Source organism: Artemia sp. Qi Xiang Cuo, chromosome 7 (assembly GCF_049724085.1).
Source record: "Artemia sp. Qi Xiang Cuo chromosome 7, ASM4972408v1, whole genome shotgun sequence".
NCBI lineage: Eukaryota > Metazoa > Arthropoda > Branchiopoda > Anostraca > Artemiidae > Artemia > Artemia sp. Qi Xiang Cuo.
Genome location: NC_142800.1, coordinates 38,172,383 through 38,190,840, shown reverse-complemented (window position 1 = coordinate 38,190,840; position 18,458 = coordinate 38,172,383). Strand labels below are relative to the sequence as shown.

The 18,458-nt window shown below is 34.7% G+C and overlaps 1 protein-coding gene across 1 annotated transcript in view; it reads left to right on the top strand.

Moving 5' to 3' along the window:
* LOC148950246 (uncharacterized) overlaps positions 1-18,458 on the top strand; it is a 251,772-nt gene that overhangs the window by 103,352 nt on the left and 129,962 nt on the right. The window contains exons 9-10 of the mRNA XM_089091811.1: positions 1,928-2,030; positions 5,070-5,262. Of these exons, the coding sequence (XP_088947937.1) occupies positions 1,928-2,030; positions 5,070-5,262 (296 nt within the window). The remainder of the gene's footprint in view (positions 1-1,927; positions 2,031-5,069; positions 5,263-18,458) is intronic.

Genomic DNA, 18,458 nt, shown 5'->3' with positions numbered 1-18,458 from the left:
GAAAAAATACATTTTGAGCAAGAACATCACATATTAATTTCAATCCGAAGAACAATTTGAGGAAAATATTTTGTATTTTGAATAACGTATTTGCTTATTTTTCATCTTATTTCAAGACACAGTAGATTTTCAGCAACGCCATCACATATTTCTCCATCTTGTTTCAAGTCACAAAATATCTTGAAGACAATATTTGAAATTTTGAATAATGAATTTGCTTGTTTCCACCTTATTTCAAGAAACAAAACATTTTGAGCAGCACCATCGCCTATTTCCTCATCTTATTTCAAGCTACAAAACATTTTGATGTAAATATTTGATATTTTGAATAACACATTTGCTTGTTTCCATGTTATTTCAGGAAACAGTAGATAAAAAAAGTCGACCCTCTGCCTTAAAAAGTTGACCCCCCTTCCAAGTGGGATATGGGACCCTGCCATGTTCATTATGATAAAGCTTGTATTCATTTCTTGAATCTTCACAACAACAAAAAAGTTTCGTATTATGGGGGCCCATCGTATTTATAGTGCATATTTTACTACCACTAGTCATGTGAAGGTCAAAGTTCAAAAGAAGTATACGACAAAACATGCTCTGATTACTAACCTATTCCAATGGTACATCAGAATCCGTATCGAAACTTCTTTTACTAGACATGTCTGGTCACAGTTCAATCTCTGTTCAACTAATGATAACATAATGGTCCATTTTCTATCTTTTATAGCTTAGGCTTTCTTGTTAATCAGTCTTTCAGGCTATTCAACAATTTGGCAAAAAAAAAAAAAATTTAAAAAACAGGACCCAAAGGGTGAATCTATAATGCTAGTCATAGCATGATCAAGGCCTTCAATCCTCTGTATTGTAGGGAAGTTTAAGTCACTGACAATTATTAAATCAGAATGGTTATTTAGTGTCATTAAGGAGACCATTTTATAAATAATGTTTATGAAAGCCAACTTGCATTTTTCAAGGACTTAGAAGAAATACAACTTCTGTATGGCACCCAATACAGATATTTTTACATGAAAACAGAATGTCATGCTATTCAGGTTCAATCTAAGGTACATTAAAATTAAAGGAAGATTGATGGTATTGACCTGGATATCTTCTCTAACAAATGCTCCATCTCCTCTTCTGCCAGATTTCTCTTTAAGGGTAGTAAAAATTTGAGATCCAGAAATCTTCAATGAGTCTTTTGTAATAGTGAATGTGGTACTTATTCACAGGATTTTGATTAATCCAGCTTTATCGATTGATTTTCTTTGAAAAGTACTTGGAATTTCAGAAGCTTGTTAGAGAGAGAATCAACATCGGTGAAGACAATGTACAGAGTATTATTTGAGTGGGATGAGTGTCTCTTGCCATCTAGCAGTGGGCGATAAGTTGAATATAGAAACAAAGGTGGTATGGACGCAGGACTAGAAACTGTAGCCGACTGATAAAACTAAACTTACTTAAGCAGGAATTATTACATGATAAATAAAATTCATTAGTTGGTGCACGGGAAATATCTCTGCTACCAGTGACTGAACTTTTGCAAGCTCTGTTAGAAGCAGATATCTGCGAGTTAGTGATAAAAACAGTGTTTTAATAATTATTCGAATTTTTTGATTCTGACTGACTAGGAGAGATACTTGCTCCTCCACACATTATTGAGGGTTAATGTATTGAGAGGTAATTGTTGCTTTTTGAGGCACATACTCAGGATCTTGATGTAGGAGTTCTGACCCAGCTGTGAAGAGGGTCTTCGTATGTCTTTCGCTAGTATATAACCGAAAAGTGAATACTTTTTGGCTTTTCTCAAGCACCTAAGCACTTTAACGGTTACTCAAGCAACTGCTGAAGCAACTGATATAACAAGGAACTGTTATTGTGTTATTACAAAGGCACAATATTTTCTGTCTTGTATTGGCCTTTATCTTTTTAGGGGATGGAAAGAAGAAGATATGAAGAGATTATGGAATTAAAAGAAGCTAAAAAAGAGGAAATTTTGGTAGAGAACAGAAAAATTACATTAGCAGAAACCACAGGTAAGTATTCCATTTTATCGAATTATTAAACACATTTTCTCATGCAGCTTAGGTATCAAGAAGGATAGTAAATAACCCCCCCCCCAAGATCCCAGTTATTGAATGCTGCTTGGGCTGCAGCCATGGGCGTAGGGAGGGGGAGGCAGGGGGCAGCTGCCCCCCCCTAGACCTTCAAATTTACATTAGATATGGCTGAAAAAGCAGATGGTTGGAAAACAGTTTATAAAAGGCTCTCCATCACACTATCGACTGCCCCCCCCCCCCTAGAAATATGCTACCTACGCCCATGGCTGCAGCCATGATTATGCTGGTCCTGTGTTAAGACAGGATACTCTTGCACCAATGCTGGTAACTCTTCACAAGTTTTACATGGTCTAGTCAAAGAACCCAAACTACAGAGCAAGTGACCCCTGACCAGTAGGTTTTGTCTTCTAACAGGCCAAATCTATTGTGGCCACTTAATCTTTTAAGATTAATTTCGTAGTGGAATTAATTCCACTTTAAATTGTGTATGTTCTCTTGGATTAAAAAGGAAATAATAAGGACCAATTCTAAAAAGAAGAGAAAACGTTTGGGCAATTGACTAGGTTTTAGAACCCAGTTTCTTTTGGTTCCTGTTTAGATATGTTTAAGCGTTCCTTGTTTACGTTTCACCAAAAAAAGCCCCCAAGATTATCTTTACCAAATGGTTGGTATCTTGAAATCAAAATCTGCAGTTGTTTTTTTCAAAATCTGCGTCGAATAAAAAAAAAGAATTATCAATAAACTTTGTGGTTTGGCGTTTGAATCACTCATCTGACTTTTTGAAAGCTTTATTATTGCAATTATCTGGTTATACTTGTATTATAATTTTTATTCGTAATATTTTTGATGAAAAAGAATTGTTAATTATCATTTAATGTCTATAAATGGATGGGATCTGCAGTATCTACTTGGGAAATCCCATTCAAAGTAGCTATTAAACTCTATTTATCGTTGTTGTTGTGTTTCTTTATACGTATTTTTGTTGCAGCATTGAAGTTTTTTTCTTTGTCATCACAACAAGGAAAGAAGGGGAAGGGAAATAAACCTAATTCTGGTGAACCCCAAAAACTGTTGAAATTACTTTGGCAAGAAAAAATATTGAATTATACATGAGTGGCAAATAGCCTGCATTAACTGAATATTTAGTCATATTTACGTTCACAAATTATTGAAAATCTCAAATGAAAGAAAGAAGTAAGGAGGTTCTTTAAAAGAATGCAATATATGTCTATTAATATGTTGGGAGTAAAATAGTGGAAGGGGGTCGTAAGGATAGATTAAGGGAAATTCGAACTTCTTGGGAGGCTTTGAATAGATTGCGATTGAGGAAGAGCTTGTGTGGCTGTGTTGCCTCAGCTGGCTTAGTTCTGCAGTGAGTTTTAGTAGTAGTAGTAATAGTCATATTATTCTTGGGCAATACCCATGATGCAACCTTAGGAAATCATACCCCAAGTATTTCTTCAGCTCCATTTATTAGTTTTTAAGTTTTTCCCCCATTTGTATAAGTTTTATTTTTCATCATTATAGCAAAGAATAAGATGAGAACCTCTATGCTTTTTTGAAAAACATCTTTCTGACTTGTTACAAAATTCAGTTTAATATTACTCTTTAGTTCTAGTTTTTGGTATCTTGATAAATTTATGCTTTTTAAATAATACTTTTTATCTGTTTTAAGAAAGAACATGGCTTCACAGAATTCTGACTCTTGCTAATTGCTCTTAAAGGAACTGATGCAATAAAAGAGTGTAGGCTAAGGTGTTTGCTATGATATTCCTGTAAATAATATATAATAAAGCTATGTCCATTAAAAAACGGACGGTACTTAACCTGAAAAAATTATCAACAAATAAATTTAAAGGAAAGTATAGTGGTTTCGAACAGTTTGTGGTAACGAACTGTAAGTAAGGAGCAGCTTGGCCCAATAGTTAACGAAACTCTAAAAAACTTAATTTTGATTGAAAAGTGCTAAATAACTTTAGCGTGAAGAGCAGGATATTGAGGAGGGGGCAACCCCTTCATATACAGAATAATTTCTGTTCGTTTTAAGTTTTAATGTAACTCCTTACTTTCAGTAGAAAAAAACATGATTATTTTTAGTAAGCCCTAAAATTAGAAGAAATAAGACATGTAATATGTAAAACTTAAAAACTCTATGAATAAAACCCATAAAAATTTAAAATGAATATTTTACTCAAATTCAACTTAAAAAAAAAGGTAAATTTAATATGTATGACATAGTTAAAAATACATGAATTACCACAAATGACAGTGGGGCTGCCGCCCCGTCAAACGTCCTAAAAGCTAAAGTGCCATTGGCGCTCTATAAGTTCAAAAAAATCATTTGAGGGTTTCATTGAGTTGCTACTTCATTTTCAAAAAAAGTTTGAAAATTACCCATTTAATTTGGAATGACGAATACGATGGAGGATGAACACAAAGGATCCAAACAGCTATTGTGCACTGCTTCTTTAAACGTATACGGTGTTGATAAACTTTATTCATTTATGTATGGTATTGCAGATTATACCCGAGCTCTTAAGAGGGGAAGTGGATGTTTTTGTGAAGGAGGGGGGGGGGGGGAGACTCAAATATTGCTTCTTTAGGCCGAAATTTTTCTATGTTTCTTGACAAGCTCTTTGGATTAGCTTGAGGGGAGCAATTTATCCCTTGAACTCCCTTAACTCGAAGGAACATATCTAACGAATATCAAGAAAGATTTCTGAAGAGACTGTATCCTGCTTGTATTGTGTATAATTTGAGCAAAAAAGGGAAAAATTAATTTATATACTCACCTGAGTGGGCGAAAGGGGGGCTGTTATAAGACGAATGACCCTCTAATCTGAACTAATTAATCTTGTATAGACTAACTTGTTTTATCTGTTTAGATATCTTTTATCATTTGATAACCAGGTTAAAATTTCATAGGTTAATTTCACAACATAGGGCAATATCATGTTCTTTTACCATCTTCTATTTAATATTGTTGGGTAAAATTATTCATATATTGCCTTTTAGATGAGGAACAGCTGTCACGTGAGACTTTCCAGCAGATTGTAATCATGGCCTCTAATGATGACCCGAAGATTCAGTTTAAAGCTATCCAAAGGACCCGGAAACTTCTATCATCTGATGAAAATCCGCCAATTGATGCCTTAATTCAAAGTGGAATATTGCCAGTTCTGGTAAATTGTCTAAAAATAGTTGAAAAGTACGAATTTATTTACTTCTGAAATTTTGATTTATTTATTTTATTTGTTCTTTGTATGTATTTTTTTCGGGTATTCTGAGTTGAAAGAGAAACATGCTGAAAAGTCCAAATGCCGAAACAATCAAGTCCAAACATGAACTCTAACATGGTGAAAATGAACTCAATCCAATAAATTTCTTTCGATTTCTTAACTTGTTAAAAGAAAAGAAGCTGCACAGGCTATACAGAATTTGCTAAAGTATGTATGAACGGTTGTAGTAATAGCTGTAACCTAGTAAAGAGCAGACCGTGGGCCATAGTTGTCGGAATAAGAAAATCGCGATTTTAAGAGACTGTCTAGTGAGAAATATTTTCCACTTAACACTATTTGAAAATTATAATTTTCATTCAGGCGCAAGTGAACAAAAATTTGCAATTACACGTAGAAATTTTTTTAAATTTCAGATAGAGAATGAAGCCACTCAGAATTGATGTCAAATTAACACAGAAATTTATGATGAAACCACCATTGTCAGAAAGCGTTTACTGAAGGTTTACCACCACCCTTTGACATAAAAAAAAATTGAATTGTCTTGTTGGTAGCATATGTGTGTCATGTTTTCCCCAGGGTAATCGTGTCTAGCGTTGTGTTGTAGAATATTGGAAGAGCTATTATTTGAATGGAAATTTAAATGTCTAGTGCTATTTTTTCATTTAAACTATCTTGGACTAATTTTTGACCAAATCTTTACTATCAGTTCCACATTTAAAATACAATAATACAAAATATTACAGCATATTGAGAATAATACGAAGGTTACAACTATAAAGATTACCCCCAATCCAAGGGGCTATAATGGGTAGAGTTTGCTACAGCTTTATAAGTGGCATATAAGCCTCAAATAGATTCTGGTCAAAGGTGGTTTTAGGGGATGGATAGAGCATTTTCCCAAGGCGCAGAAATCTTAGGGGCGCAAAATTTCAAATAATAATCTAACGGTTATAATTATTTTTTAATTTTTGAAATTTTGTTTTTATTCAAATAAAGTAGAGGGTGCAGTTAATAAAGGAAAATAATTTTTAAATTTTTTACTGATTGATAAAATAAACTATAACTTGTGAAATGATAATAATTAAATAATTTAATTATTAAATTAAAAATAATTAGTCCAAAAATTATTAATTAATTATTAAACTGTAAAAATTTTATTAATAAAGACAAATGTTACGAAACTTTGGGCGGAATTTTTGTTGGGAGACAGGGTGAAGGGCTAATCAAGATTTTTCCCTGGGTGCAAGAGATGTTAGGACAGCCACTGATTTTGCTCTCATTGTTTATGGTGTTTGTTCTAAAACCCGGTAGCAACAAGTTGAAGCGACACGAAATAATATAATTTGCCTCAAATTTGGGCTAAAAACAACAACCAATACCAGGATCCATCATAACGAAAACGGTTCATCAACTCCTACTGTGCCGTGAGTAAAATGCGATGTATTTAAAATACCAAAGTTTATTCTTTTTAAAGATAATTCCGACTTCCTCTAATTAAGTTAAATCTAGTTTCAAAAATGAAAAGTCATTAATAAGAAAATATAAAAAGCGCAGTCACCCCCGGAAAAATAATGGCGCTATCCAGGCCTTAGATTTAGCTAAGAGAGTGAGTAATAAAAAAAGATGCTACGTACAATATTTCTAAGGAAGTTTAAACTATAAGAGCCGTGTGAACGTTTGAATCATAAGAAATAATTAAAACAATTTATTGGACGAAGGGATCACATCCTTGGTCCACTCGGGCCAATGGTGAGCCAGTTCTTAGAGTGCAAGACAAAACAGCTACGTTTGAAAGTGGGGTAGAAGTGTTTTTTGAAGATATTCGTAAATCAGATTCAGGACCATTCAGACAGAATTCTTATATTCTTTCATCGTTGTCACCGTTATTGTCATTTGAAGTGACTCATTGCTGTTCACCTAAATATGTAAGTTTCAATAAATCTATTGCTTTTTTACCTGTGTTTATTTCATTTTATGTGTCTGTATTTAGCCTAACGACAGGTAATTAGTTCGCATATCTCCAAGGACGCTCCCAGGGAATCTGATCTCCAGATAGCTCAAGAAAAAGAAGTCACGTTCATATGGCTACACATTTTATTTTCCCTCAATAATTGAGGGTGGCGCAGTTATAGACTTACTTCACTCCCCATTGCTGTGGCGCAGGGCTTGTTGACACAATCTTTAGCGCTATAAGCGGCGCTATCGGAGAAATTACAAGGTGTAAGTTCACGACCTTTGAGCATAATATAGCCTTTGACGCGGTCAGTATTTAGTACCACATTTAGTATAGCCAGCCAATTTTTCATCGCTACAAATGGCACGAGTCGGGAATTGGAAGAAAAATTCTGGACTAATTAAACCATTAATCTTATACTTCGTATTCAATTATTAGAGAGATACAGACATATATGTAAAGTTATTAGGCCTACAACCGCTAAGCTACGACAGGGAAACCCCTTAAAATATCTCATAGGAGATAATAGCCTCCCCCGAAATAGGTTAAGTGAAATAATCAATTTATTTTACGTTGATATAAACGCAAAAAAAAATGTCTATGGATTTAGAAGAAAAATTAATAGTGCAGAAATTGGTCGCGAAAAATATAGAAATAGCAAAATCTATCCCGGAGTACAATGGTCAATCAGATATTGACGAATTTAATATCCAATTGGCCCAGTTTGTACGACTAACAAAAACAGACCTAGGAGCGTTAAAAGACATGCTCCTACTACGATTAAAAGGTCAGGCCTTAACCTTTCTAAAACCGATCGAACATACCATAGGCAATAACGCCAACTTGCCAGTAAATTCGGTTGATAAATTGTTAAAAGCATTTAAAGATAGGTTTATAGAAACCATTTCCATAAACAAATTAAAACACGGAACAGTGAGCTTTGACTTTTCACAAAATATAAGAGAATACCTTGATAATATACGCATTTCTGTAGAGGCAAAATACGGAAGTGGTTCGGGGCAACTGTATGAAAAAGCCATACTAAATACCTTCTTGCAAGGGCTACCCCCAAAACTATATAGAGTGGTAATATCCAAAAATATTCAGACGTTGAATCTCGCAGTTCATGAGGTAGAGCGATTGATCGAAGTCGATACGACGTTGACAAATCATAGTAAAACAAAAACTAATAGCTTAAGCGATTCAAATGCAAACACAAACGTCAAGAGCGATCAGGCGTCCTCCAATTTCTTTTCAAGGGATAACTCCCCAATACCATAAAGAAACAAAACGCAAGAACTCGCTAGGCAGACAACAGTACGTTTCCAGCCTATCAAACAATCCAATTATGAAAATAACCATACAATAATAAGATGCTATAATTGCAATCGAGCTGGGCACATCGCGAGAGAGTGCCATTATGTCCCCAACCGCATACCAAGAATTGCCGTCGGCAGTAGGCAAAATTATGGCAACCATTTGTTCGAAAGAACAAATTTTAGCACTGGTGGTGCACTAGGCTACAACCAGGGAAGATTGCGCCAATCAGTACCTTACAATGCGTACCAACAAAATTTTTATACCCCTCCCCCCAATAGAAAAATTAATTCCCGATTTGAAAACCCAAATATTCGCCAAAGCCAATATAATGCGAGAATGCTATATAGAAATCACGAAAATTTGCCGACAAGAAAAGAAAATTTTGCAAGCCAACGGCATTGGCAGTCAGCGCCAGCAAGCGGCACTGACGCAGGACACCCAAGTTACCATAATAATACATGGCAAAGGCAGGCAGACGTAAATCAATTAGATATGCCTACGGAACCTCATACGTCTGAATATCTATTACAGGCACCGACCCATGAAATAAATCCTCAGGGAAACGTTTCAGGCCCCTCAGAAATATAAATTGGACCCAGAGGGTGCCCAGAATATTTAATAGGTCCAAAACAACAGTGGTTCCGTCTTGTAGTGATATTATTAACCAGTTACCTATATTTAATGATTTTTGTGTACAAAATGTTTACTTTTTGGCCTTAGTTGACAGCGGAGCTACTGTAAATATCATAAACTCATACGTATTTAATATGTTGCCTCTGCACATTAGGCAACTGAGGAACCCTAATAATCCCAATTTAACTAGTGTGACAGGCCATAAATTGAATGCAAGGGGTTCAGTTTTGCCTAAACGTAAAAAAGGACAATAGGATCTTCCAGACAAGTTTTATAATATGCGATAACCTTCCGTACGAAGCAATCATAGGTTCAAATTTTTTAAGGTCCAATAGAATACTATTAAACGTAGCAAACGAGAGACTTGTCTACCCGGCTAAGGAAAGGGAAGAAATTTCTACCTTAAGAAATGGTAACAGAGGTTACGAAGACAACGTAGCAGTAAATAAAATTTCTGGTGGTATAATATCGCAATATTTTGAACCTCATGTCTCGCAAAAAGGGCACAGGATAGTTGGAAATTTGTTCAATTATTCTGAGAGACATTGCAGAGATGAAATAAATTTAAATAATAAAAGTATTGAATCTGCGAAAATAAAAATAGGAGATATGCGACAGTACAGGTCAAACGAAATTAAGAAAATAGCGGAATTATGGAAAAACATAGTGAAACCCAACGTGACGCCGCAAGATGCCGAAATGGCGCAGCATAGCGCCAGTATGAATCTAATAAACAACGAAAATAAAGAGTAATATTATGGATTCGCGATAAGGAAAACAAAAGTCCCTCCCAAAACGATGCAAAAAATTCAAATATAACAGATGATTGAGACATTGGTTAGCAAATCCGAAATATGGTTTGCGACACCATCAAATGAAATTCCGGAAAATCTACTATGCGAGGAACAGATTATATCTTATAACAAAGGTGAAGGTTTTATTTGGGTAACTAATAACCAAGAAAATGATACAATTACAATAAAAAAGGGTACGTGTTTAGTTCAAATCAAGGTTTTAACGGAGAATGATTTAAATACATGGGAAAATTCTAAAAGAAACCTAGCTAACGGCATTAAAACTTCAAATAACAAATATCCTCTAACTAAATCACAATTTTTAAACAAATTTAATATGGATCATATTACGTAAATAGAACTTAAGAAAAAATTATGCGAATTATTATTGAATTGTAAAGATGTTTTTTACGCATCCAAAGATGACATCGGGTTAATACAATTTTACGAACATTCAATTTTAACGACTGGTAATCCCTTAGCGAAACAGCCATATCGTTTGCCGTATAAGCACAAAGAGTGGTTAAAAAATAAAATCCATGAATTAGAAAAAAATAAAATTATACGCTCCAGTATAAGTCCGTATAGTGCACCAGTGATCTTAGTACCAAAGAAGAATGGTTATCTTAGACTTGTAGTAGATTATGGAGCCCTCAACAAACAAGTAGTTAGTGATAAATTTCCTTTATCAAGAATAGATCTTGACTCTATTTCAAGCAAAAACAAAATTTTTACTTCTTTGAACCTTACCCAAGGCTACCACCAAGTGAAAATAGCCGAAAAGGATGTCCATAAAACTGAATTTTCAGCATCCGAATATGATTCTTATGAATACTTGAGAGTACCATTTGGGCTTAAAACAAGTTCAAGCGCGCTATGTAGACCCCTATTGCACCTGTTAAGAGGATTAAAGAATATCATTCATTTTGTCGACGATGTCATATGCTTGGGACAAAATTCTGAACAACACTTAGCAACGTTAGCTAAGGTGCTCGAGAAGTTCAGACAAGGCAACTTAAAATGCTGGCCTGAGAAAGTAAATTTATTTCAACCTAAAATTGAATTTTTAGGAGTAGTAGTAACACAAGGAGAGATATCCCCAGACCCGAATAAAATAAAATGTGTTGGAAACCTCAAAACCCCAAGAACTATGAAAGAATTAAGAGGAATTTTAGGTCTTACTGGCTACTTTAGAAAATTCGTACGCAATTACGCCCAAATTGCAAAACCCCTCACGGAATTAACTAAAGGGAACTCCCAATATGTTACCTGGTCCCAGAAAGCACAAACTTCCCTAGACCGTCTCAAAAAAGCACTCACTTCAGAACCAATATTATCACTTCCTGATTTCGAAAACGGAAAAATCGTGGTCACAATGGATGCTAGCTCAAAGGAGATTGGCGCTATTCTTTCACAAATAATCCCGGTAGAAAACCCTAATCCTCTAGAGAGAACGCCTAAACTAAAACAAATAGAAAGTTATAAGCTATTCGAGCAGAACCTTATCAAAGGGCGAAAGTAGTTATTCCGCCACAAACTTAGAATCATTATCTGTAATCCACCACTTGGACAAATTTAGACACTATTTAATTGGTAGAAAATTTATACTACGATCAGACCATAAAAGCTTGCAGTATCTTCGCACATTTAAAAACCCCACGGGGATTCTAGCTAGATGAATTATGAAAATCCAAGACTTAGATTACGAATTTGAACATTTAAAAGGTAAACAAAATGCAGCTTGTGACTTTTTGATTAGATACCCAGAAAATATTCCGTCGGAAACTGAGGAAAATGAAGTTAACGCTATCAATGCTAAGAGCAAACATGGACGCGAGAAAAACAAAGTCAAGCACACGGTAAAAGAAAATAAGGTTAACTATTGTCCCTTGTCTTTAGAAAATATAAAAAGAAAGCAAAAAAGGACGAAATGTGTGTAGCACTTATTGATTATTTTGTGAATGATGATGCGTTACCGGATAAATTCAAAACTCTTAGAAAAGAGATAGATAATTTCTACTACGATCAGGATGAAGAAATACTGTGTAGAATCGTGACCGCTGAGACAAAAAGAAACCAAACTTCAATAAAAACTGTATTACCATAAAAATTAATACTGCCTCCACTTGAATATTTTCATTCAGATATAGGTGTAAATTTAAGAGTAATGAAAACTTTACATAAATTAAAACAATATTTTTACGTGCCGTCGGCAATGAAAAAACTTAAAAAATTTGTAAGTACATGCGAAGCGTGTAACTTACGAAAAATACCCCCAGCTTATCCTAATCCTCCAATGGGAAGGGTCCCGGTAGCAAAATACCCCTTCGATATTATCTCATTCGACTTATACGGAACAAGTGGAGCCTTGCCCGTTTCCAGCAGAGGCCATACTTGTATTCTTTTGGTTATATACCACTTTTCAGGATTTACTTTTGCAAAAGCATTAAAAAATCAAGGTTCTTATGCCACCAGTAAGGTGTTAGCAAAATTATTTTTTAAATTTGGCATCCCAAATAAAATTTTGAGTGACAACGGAAGTAATTTTGTTGCAAAAGTAACAAAAGATTTAATGAGTTTTTTTAATAGAGAGAAGATGTTGACACTTCCGTACCACCCAAAAGCTAAGGGTAGAATAGAAAACTGGGATATAATATTCACGAATGTATTAAGTATTTATACAAAAGACAATAAGAACGACTGGGATCAATTCTTACCTTATTTAACTAACGTAATCAACACTGCTTATTCAGAAACAAAGAAAGATAATCCATTCTATTTACTTTTTGGTCGTGATTTTAGAATCCCGTATAATGAGATTATTGAATCTCGGCAGTATTATAATAGCTCGGAAGATTACAAACAAGAATTCATAAATAGGATGAGGAAAACTTATAAAATAGTGATGCAAGAGTTGGAAAAATGTAAAATAAACCAAGAGCTAAGAAACCAACCCAAAGTCAAGGGGAGTATAGATTTCAAAGTAGGAGACTGCGTCTACCTAAAGAACGAAGCAAAAACGGAAGGCAAAAACTTTCCAACAACTATTCTGGACCGTACAGAATAGTCAAAAAGTACGATAACGACTATACTTTTAAAATGGAGAACCCCGATAGCGGAAGAAATTACAAGGCATATGTTGGCAGAATAAGAAGAGCCAAATTTCCGGAAAGATGGGTATCACATCCCTCCTCTACTGATTCGTCAGATTTGGAAAATGAGCCACCTAAATCAAGATTGGCAGAGCTAAAACCTTTGAATTTTAAACAAGATTATTTTGAAGATGAGAGCGATGAGGAAAACTTCGAAGAATTTCCAAAAAGTTATTCATCGGCGAGCGCAGGAGATTTAGATTATACAATATCTCCAAAAACCCAATTTTTCCCCGATAGAATTTCGACTCCATGTCCCCCCAAAAGATTTCCAGACGATATGGTTTTCCCTGGGACACCGATAGAAAGGCCCCTGTCCTTACAGGAGGAATTAAACAGCTGTAGAAACCCCCGGCATTACTGTAAAGAAAACTCCCCCCAAAGATTCAACTAAAACAAACCTGCGTGAGGCTATGGATTTAATAAATTTTCCAATAAAAACGAGTCAAAGTACATTGCCCGAGACTAAAACTCCCAAGGATGACCAGCAAGGACAATATCATGATATAACTGTTTCAAAGGTCAAGTCTAAACAGTGGACTTCATGGAGGGAAACCTTAGTGCAAAAAATGCCCCATCCCCCTGAGGACATGGCCTTCAAAAAGTGGAGGAACACCGCAAAAACTATTGATTCCTCCCAAAGCTCTCAAGAATCTTTCAAATCCCCCGAGTTGAGAACTCAAGGCGAGGACTTAGAGAATAAACTTTCTACTTCCAGAGGAGTAGAAATTTACGAAGGAAGGGCAGGTGACACCTCAAGAAGTGTCAACCTAAAAATTCTAATCTGGATTGATAGGAAACTAGTTCTAACGAGTCCGAAGGAAAATCGGGTTGTGTGGTAGTTACAGGAATGGGGAAATCAGAAATAAAATCAGCAGCCTTACACGCGAAACCAACTAAATTAAAAGGGGAAGAATTCTAGAAAAAAACAATACGAAAAGTTCGACCTTATTACGCTAGAAAAACCGAAAAAGAAAAACCGCAAGAAACAGAGGAGAAAATAACGACACAGTTAGACAGAACAGTTAAAAAACCTGACAGATGGAAATATCCCTAATTAATGTAAAGACAAATTTCAAATCCCTTATAAAAAAATCAACTTGTGATCCACCATAATAAAATTAACAGTGTGCAAGTAAAGTTAACCAAGTAAATATTAATAAAAAAAATAATAATACTAATACGAGTGATGTCAAAACGTCGGCGATCAGGGAACTACCTTACGAAAATCAACTATACCCCTATAAATGTGAATTATTCAGTTGGATAGCCATAATGTACCCAGTTATCGAGATCAATAACGGAACTTATATCATGGAGAGGGGAGGTCGTGTTTTCAAAGTCAATATCGTCGATTCTATATGTGAATCGGTGATATTCATACTTTGAATTCATACTTCTCCATGAAATTCAACTTATATTCTACAAATGAACTATGGAAATTATCCCCTACTCAGTATTAAGTTGTGTAATCAAATCCAAATAGATGGACCACGTTTTGTGGGAAGCCTAGGGAGGAACTAAATGTCCATGCAGCTTTTAATTTGCTGGGGGCGTGCTTACCCTCGGATTTTATATGAAAAATCGACCCAAGTCCTAACCGAGATGGATATTATCCAAAACAAGAAATTACCAGTACAGAAGCGTCTAATTATATGAAATATTTTGTCTTAGTGCAGATTATAATTATTTTAGGCCTACACATAAAATAGGATACCAGTGTAATTACGTGCTGCACGCTTGCTTATTCATGTGTTTCTTACTCGAGAAATATAATGTAAAATTAAATTGTATAACGATTATTAGCCACGCTTTAAAGTTATATCTCAACCAGTCATAGAGGCATATCACGACCAGAATAAAGCTCGGAAGTCCTAACTTTACTTTCCTAACCTATCTAATCATAAAATATTTATTCTGTTTTACGCCTACAAATCAGTTTTCTTTGGCCAATGCCAAAGAATGAATATGTAATAAAAAAAAATAACCTAAGGTAAAAATTAAAATGCCTTTGAAAAAAAAATATAATAATAACAAAGCAGTAAACAAGAGAATTTTGCAAAAAATGGGTAAAATTAATGATAAATTAATTCTAGAAACAAACAATAAGATGGTGCTTAAGAATATCATCATAATTCTCGTTGTTCACGCAGTGGCCCAAGATATTGTAAAACATGGAGTAATATTCAAGCATAAAAATTCATTGCTACCTAGCCATGACGCATGGAAAATCTTTATGAAATTGGAGCCCAAAACCTTCGAGACCTTGTTTCAACAAGTAGAAAGAGTAGAAAGAAACACGAATGAACTCTAAGAATCAACCAATTCCTGGTGGAACATACTATTGGCCGTATGCTTCGTATTCGCGATTCTCCTGACCATAAGAACCCCATTGACGTTTAATTACGGAAAAGTCCTGAGACTAAGGAGACGAAAACCAAGAGAAGAACACGGGGAAACAGCTGAAATGCAGAGGTTAAACCCTGAGCCCCATGAGAACGTCCAAGCCAAGAAAAAGAGAAGACATTAGAAAACGAGCGGGTATAGAGGTCTCCACTCGTCCTTGCTATGTCTTGTTCCCTCATTGTAGTATCGTTTATGTAAAACCGTGTGGTTATGACGCTGCAACATGCGTCTTAAACAGCAAGGATGTGCGTGAACAATGCAGACATGAAATATGTTGTAAAATTAGACCTCAAAAATTAACCATGTAGCATAAACTCTGTTTAAATGATTATTTAAAATCTAATGTAAAATTAACTAAGTGTTGAAAGAAGTTAAAATAAAGTGTATGTAGTAGTGTATATTAGAAAGTATAATAAGAGACCACACTTAAAGTTGAAGAATTAATATTTTATCACGTCGTTAGGCTACAACAACTTAGAAGAAACTTCTATGTATTGAATTTCCCAAGGAGAATCGTGTCGTTTTATTATAACCAAAAAAATAAAAATTTAGTTTTCTATCCTAATATTAGTAAATTTGTTTAACCCTGTCTTATAGCGTAAAATTCATGTAACCGATAATATGCGACTTAGTTGTACTATGAGTATTTACTTTAAAGAACGTGTGATTCTGCCTCGTTATTTTTATTACAGGAAATGGATTGACACATTGGATATCAAGCATTAAAATGAGTTGCCCAATGCAGATACAACCTAGGAGCATCTATTTTCATTATATCTCGACAAACGAAGAGTGCTCGCCATACACTCCAGGCGATTTTCATCCCAACTTCTTCCATGAAAACAACAGTTACCTTTGATCATTATTTCTTCAACCATGAACCATATTACGTATCAGGTAACATTATATTTGAATCTCAGTATCCAGCGTATTATCGAACTATATAATCACATAAATTCTGAGAACCCCATTGATCGGTACAAGATAAAAATGCAGAAATATCGCCCTTGATAATCATTATGGACCCCAGAATCATTTGACTGTATAGTGATGATATTTGAAGTTAAATGATATTTAACGATATTTGAAGTTAAATGATATTTGAAGATATTTGAAGATATTTGAAGTTGAAGTTAAAGACAATTTGAAGACAATTTGAAGTATTTGAAGTTAAATGATATTTGAATATATTTGAAGCTGAAATTAAAGACAATATTTTAAAGGAGTCACTATAGTTTGAAGTCAACCCGTTTCAATTCAAAATTTCAATTCCCCCGCGATTAACCTAGGAAGCATCGACAGGTTAATCGACGCAATCCTTGGGTTAACAATTTTATAAAATGGACAAATGAAAAATTGGATGCGAGAATACATTTTCTATGTGCCTTAAAATATCCTAAAAATGATATGCTGAGAAGAAAATAAACGCACTACCAGTGTTCGACCCCTTAATGATAAGGCACCCTATGAACTATAAAAAAAAAACAGGTGAGAATGAACCCTGATAGCATATGCCAACACCTGTAGTTGGAAGCATAATTTCCCAGTTGACAATTAGAGAAAGCTCATCGTGTGAACACAATCGTGCTTGAACTGTCCCATGAAGAAACCATAACGTAAGTGCTTTAAAGAATTTTGCCAAGACAAAAAGAGTAAAAGACAATTATTTACAACAGAGGGATTGAGTAAACTAAAGACCCGAAGGTTATGAAATATATTTGGATTTACACGTTTTACGTCCTAAAAGCTTTGGTAACTCAAAAATTCCAATGGTAAAAGGGTTTTAATGTTACCAGTGAATATGGTACATCCAATATTGTTTGTTTTAAATCGTTCATGTTTGTACCACTAGATTTTCAAGTGGAATTAGGTGTAGTATATTCATGTTATTCATTTAATGTAGCGTAGATAGAATGTAGTGTGCCATATAGACAGCAAAATCAAAAAAAGCCTCGTAAAAAGTTAATTCAAAAAAAAATTATGTAAAGGTAGAATAGCCCCAACCTTGTTGGAAATGTAAAAGTAATCAGTATTCGATGTAAAAAAAAAATCTTTAGTAGCTAGCCTAGAACCATGAATAATCTTAATCCGGTAGACGAATTTTAGATAGGGATGAAGAACAAAATAAGAAAAGTAATAGAGAAAATTTTTAGCACTCCTGATTAGGCCATAACATAAATATAAAATAATTGTGTAGAAGAAATAGTTAATAAATGGCGAACTTTTTAAAAGCCCAAAGGCAAGCAACAGCTAATGACGGGACGTCATTAATTGATGGGAAGGGTAATATGTGCCGTGAGTAAAATGCGATGTATTTAAAATACCAAAGTTCCTTCTTTTTAAAGATAATTCCGACTTCCTCTAATTAAGTTAAATCTAGTTTCAAAAATGAAAAGTCCTTAATCAGCAAAAAGAAAAAGTGCAGTCACCCCCAGACAAAGAACGGCGCTATCAAGCTTTGAATTGCGCTAAGACAGTGAGCAATAAAAAAGGTGCTACGCACAATATTTCTAAGGAAGCTTAAACTATAAGAGCCGTGTGAACGCTTGAATCATCAGAAATAATTAAAACAATTTATTGGACGATGGGTTCACATCCTTGGTCCACTCGGGCCAATGGTGAGCCAGTTCTTACAGCGCCAGACTAAAAAGCTACGTTTGATAGTGGGGTAGAAGTGCTTTTTGAGGAGATTCGTAAATCAGATTCAGGACCATTCAGACAGAATTCTTATATTCTTTCATCGTTGTCACCGTTATTGTCACTTGAAGTGACCCATTGCGTGTGCACCTAAATATGTAAGTTCAATAAATCTATTGCTTTTTTATCTGTGTTTATTTCGTTTTATATGTCTGTATTTAGCCTAACGACAGGTAATTAGTTCGCATATCTCCAAGGACGCTCCCAGG